Source organism: Galeopterus variegatus, unplaced genomic scaffold (assembly GCF_000696425.1).
Source record: "Galeopterus variegatus unplaced genomic scaffold, G_variegatus-3.0.2 Scaffold6377, whole genome shotgun sequence".
NCBI lineage: Eukaryota > Metazoa > Chordata > Mammalia > Dermoptera > Cynocephalidae > Galeopterus > Galeopterus variegatus.
In genome coordinates this window covers 51,355-54,609 of record NW_007732488.1, presented here as the reverse complement: position 1 = coordinate 54,609, position 3,255 = coordinate 51,355, and the positions used below count along the sequence as shown (strand labels likewise).

Here is a 3,255-nt window from a genome sequence, read left to right as displayed (position 1 = left end):
CCGGGCCGGGACCGGCAACGGGATCGCAACCCTCGGTGCTGCTCCCACACCTCGCTCAGCCGGCGAGCGGGAACCCGGTCTGTATGTGGGATCCGAACCCTCGGCGGGAGCGCCACCGCGCGGCGCACTGTAACAGTGCGCCACCCGGCCGGCCAGGAAGAAATCATTTCTTGAAAGCAGATTACACATCCATTTGGACTTGCATTACATTAAAACAAAAATGAATTATATGATGAGATTTAGTTTGAAATATTTGAAAAGACAAGAGAAAGAAATGTCAAGCTCTTGGAAGCCATTTGGGGTACCTCTCTTTACAGAAGGGATTCCTTAAAACTTTCCATTTCTCTTTCCTACTCAGATGCTTTCCAAGAACCACTGCATCTACTGGAGGAAGCAGCCACAATAGCTTAGCCCTTTTTTGCTTAAATTCTCCTCTTTGCCCCCAGCGCACAAGGACAAAAGCCATCACTTTGGCCGTGGGGTCATCAAGACTCCCCAGTGTCTTTACAAGGATTTCCCGCAGGGGGAACCGATGAGTCGCCGCTGCTCGGCCTTGTCGTCGTCCCTCTGGTCCCCTGCGGTCCCAGGGACTGCGAGGTGGCGGCGGCGCCGGGGTCGTATTGCGGCCCGCAGGGGGCTCCCCACGCTCGGTCTGGGGCGGGCGGCGGCGGGAGGGGACGGCCACAATCTGACTGACTCGGTCTGAAAAAGCAAACGTTCCCGTGCCCGCGTCTAGGCGACGGCACCGTTCAGGGAGAACCGTAGTGCTGCGGTGCCCGCGAGGGGCTTTGGCGCCGCGGGGTGGGGAGTCCGGGCACCGGGAGAACCTGCTTTAAACCGGCAGTGGCTTCGGACCGGTGTTGGGTTAGCGACGGTTCACCTGCTGTGGGCGCGGTGGCCTCCCAGGCAGGCAAACGGCTTGAGTCTGTGCGCATTTTCCCTAAAGGTCACCAGGATGTCCCCGCGGCCCACCCACCCATTTTTTCCTGACCTTTCCTTCTTCATGTTCAAGCAAGGCCTCCGCCTCCTGTCCCTCTCATACCGCCCGCTGCCCTTCAGCACCAGATCCCGCCTAGCCTGGGTGACCTCCCTGCACAGTGACCCGTCCATGTGTATGTTTAGGACGGTGTCATCCATGCCACGGCCAGGTGACATTTGCCCAGCAGTAGCCAGGAGTCGATGACCCCATCCTGGGTCTTGTGGGTGTGGTAAGAGCCAGGAGAGGGGCTTCCAGTCTCCACCCAGTCCCCGAGCGCTGCTGGATTGCGGACACTTTAGCAGAGGCCTCCTGGAGCTCGGAGCCTTCATCCGTACCAGGGTTATGAAGGCCTGGTTTTCAGGCCAGTAGAGGAGAGGGTTTTTATTCGTTTTAAGTAGTTGTGTATGGGGGCGGGGGGCGGGAATTTTAAGGACGCTTAACATCTTGCTGTCTAACGGTGACTTCCTTCCCCAGGCAGGTGGCTGGCTCTGCCTGAAGGTGCGCTGTGCACCTCGGCCGCCACCATCAGTGTCCCGCTGGTTAGTGCCTCCTACTCTTTTTCAGATCTGCCTCCCCATTTGGAGTTCCCCGTGCAGCCCGCCTTGGCTCACTCCTTCCTCTTTCCTCCTTGTTTTCCTTTCTTCTCTTTCCCTTTCTCTTCTCCCCCTTTACCTTTTCCTCTTTCTTCCCTCTCTGCAGTTTCACCTGTGGTGAGTTTTATCTCTTCTCATGGCTCTAATTACTAAATTGCACTCATGACTCATTAATCTGTCTGCAACTCAGACCTCTTGCCAATCCTGAATTAACTGTTGCATAAATCCCTTGGCTGACTACCAAGCTATATATCTACAATCAAACTTGCCACCTTTCCTTTGAAACCAGCTCCTCCTCTGGTGTCGCTTATCTCTGTTAAAGGCACTGCTGTCCTCCCACTCACCTGAGCACAACCTCAGACTTATCTTTGGCTCCTTCTCTCCTGCCCACCCCATCCAATCAGATGGCAGTCACTTGAGTCTGTCTGTCCCCTCCATTACCACCAGCATGTTCTCCCTCCAGCTTTTGTCACCTCTTGACTGTTACAGTAGCTTGCCAACTGTTCTCTCCCATGATAATTTCTGTTATGNAAAAAATAGAAAATATCCACACTGGCTAACTGCCAAAAAACAAAACAAAACAAAACAACCCAGAAAATATCGACTGTAGAAAAATAAATGACAATGAAAAGATTGTATATGAAAATCTATGAGATATAACGAAAGCTGTATTCAGGGGACGTTCCATAGCTTTAAATGTTTTTTTATTAAACTAGAATGACTAAAACTAAAAGAACTAAACTTTCAACTCAAAAAGGTAGAAAAATAAATCAAGAGGAAATTAGGAATATATGTATATAACAAAGATAAAAGCAGAAAAAATATGTAGAAAATGGGAAAAGAGTACAATTGATAAATAAGACCAAATTTTTTCTTGGAAAGTCTAATAATATAAATACCTAACAAGTCTGATTAAGAAAAAAAAAAGAGAGAAAATTCAAATAAAATTAGGACTAAGAACTAGGGTATAATTAGGAACTAATAGAAATAGGATTATGTTCAATTTTATCTCTATACATGTGCATTGCTTATACTACCAAAAATTTGTAATAGACAAATGCACTTCAGTGGAAAAAAATAGTTGAATAGGATGTGTGGATACCATAGAAAGCAATTTAGCTATTAAAAGCAATGGGGATTTCTTTATGCAGGGTTGAGGGACCCTGGCTCGTCCTCCATGGATTTTCTTCCAGTTCTCTCTGATGGTGTCATTGGTCTCTTTACAGCCTTAATAGTTCTTTCATCCTCAGATCCTAGCAATTCTTCTACAAGTGAATCTTAACCTCTTGGCAGTCAGTTTAAGAATGTTTATGTCTGTGTGGTTTATATATGTGTGCATGTTCATGAAATAAAAAACACAGTTCCTGCCCTCAAGAAACTGACAACTGCATATAATGATTCAGTAAAAATCACAAAGTAAGGTTAAGGACACAGAGGCAAACTTTCAGGGCTGTTGGGCAACTCAAGGAGGTGGAGGATGTGGAATGTGGCAGGAAATACTGGTTGTTATTATGTTGTTATTTTCATTGCTCTAGCTCCAACAAAAACTCCTGGGGACTGCCTAGTATATATAAACTGCCTCCCTAATTTCCTACTCCTGCTTGGCCTGTCACCCTTTATATCCTTCACCTGACGCTCATACAAGCTGCTCCTGCACTGAAAATGGTGGTTGCAGAAGGGAGG

General features: G+C 47.9%; 1 protein-coding gene across 1 annotated transcript in view; it reads right to left on the bottom strand.

The window, feature by feature from the left end:
- Positions 1-277: 277 nt before the first annotated feature.
- Positions 278-3,255, bottom strand: part of LOC103606209 (aldehyde oxidase 3-like) — a gene marked incomplete at its 5' end in the record, with an annotated part of 54,049 nt that continues 51,071 nt past the window's right edge. Inside the window, 1 exon segment of the mRNA XM_008590803.1 lies at positions 278-827. Within this exon segment, the coding sequence (XP_008589025.1) occupies positions 278-827 (550 nt within the window).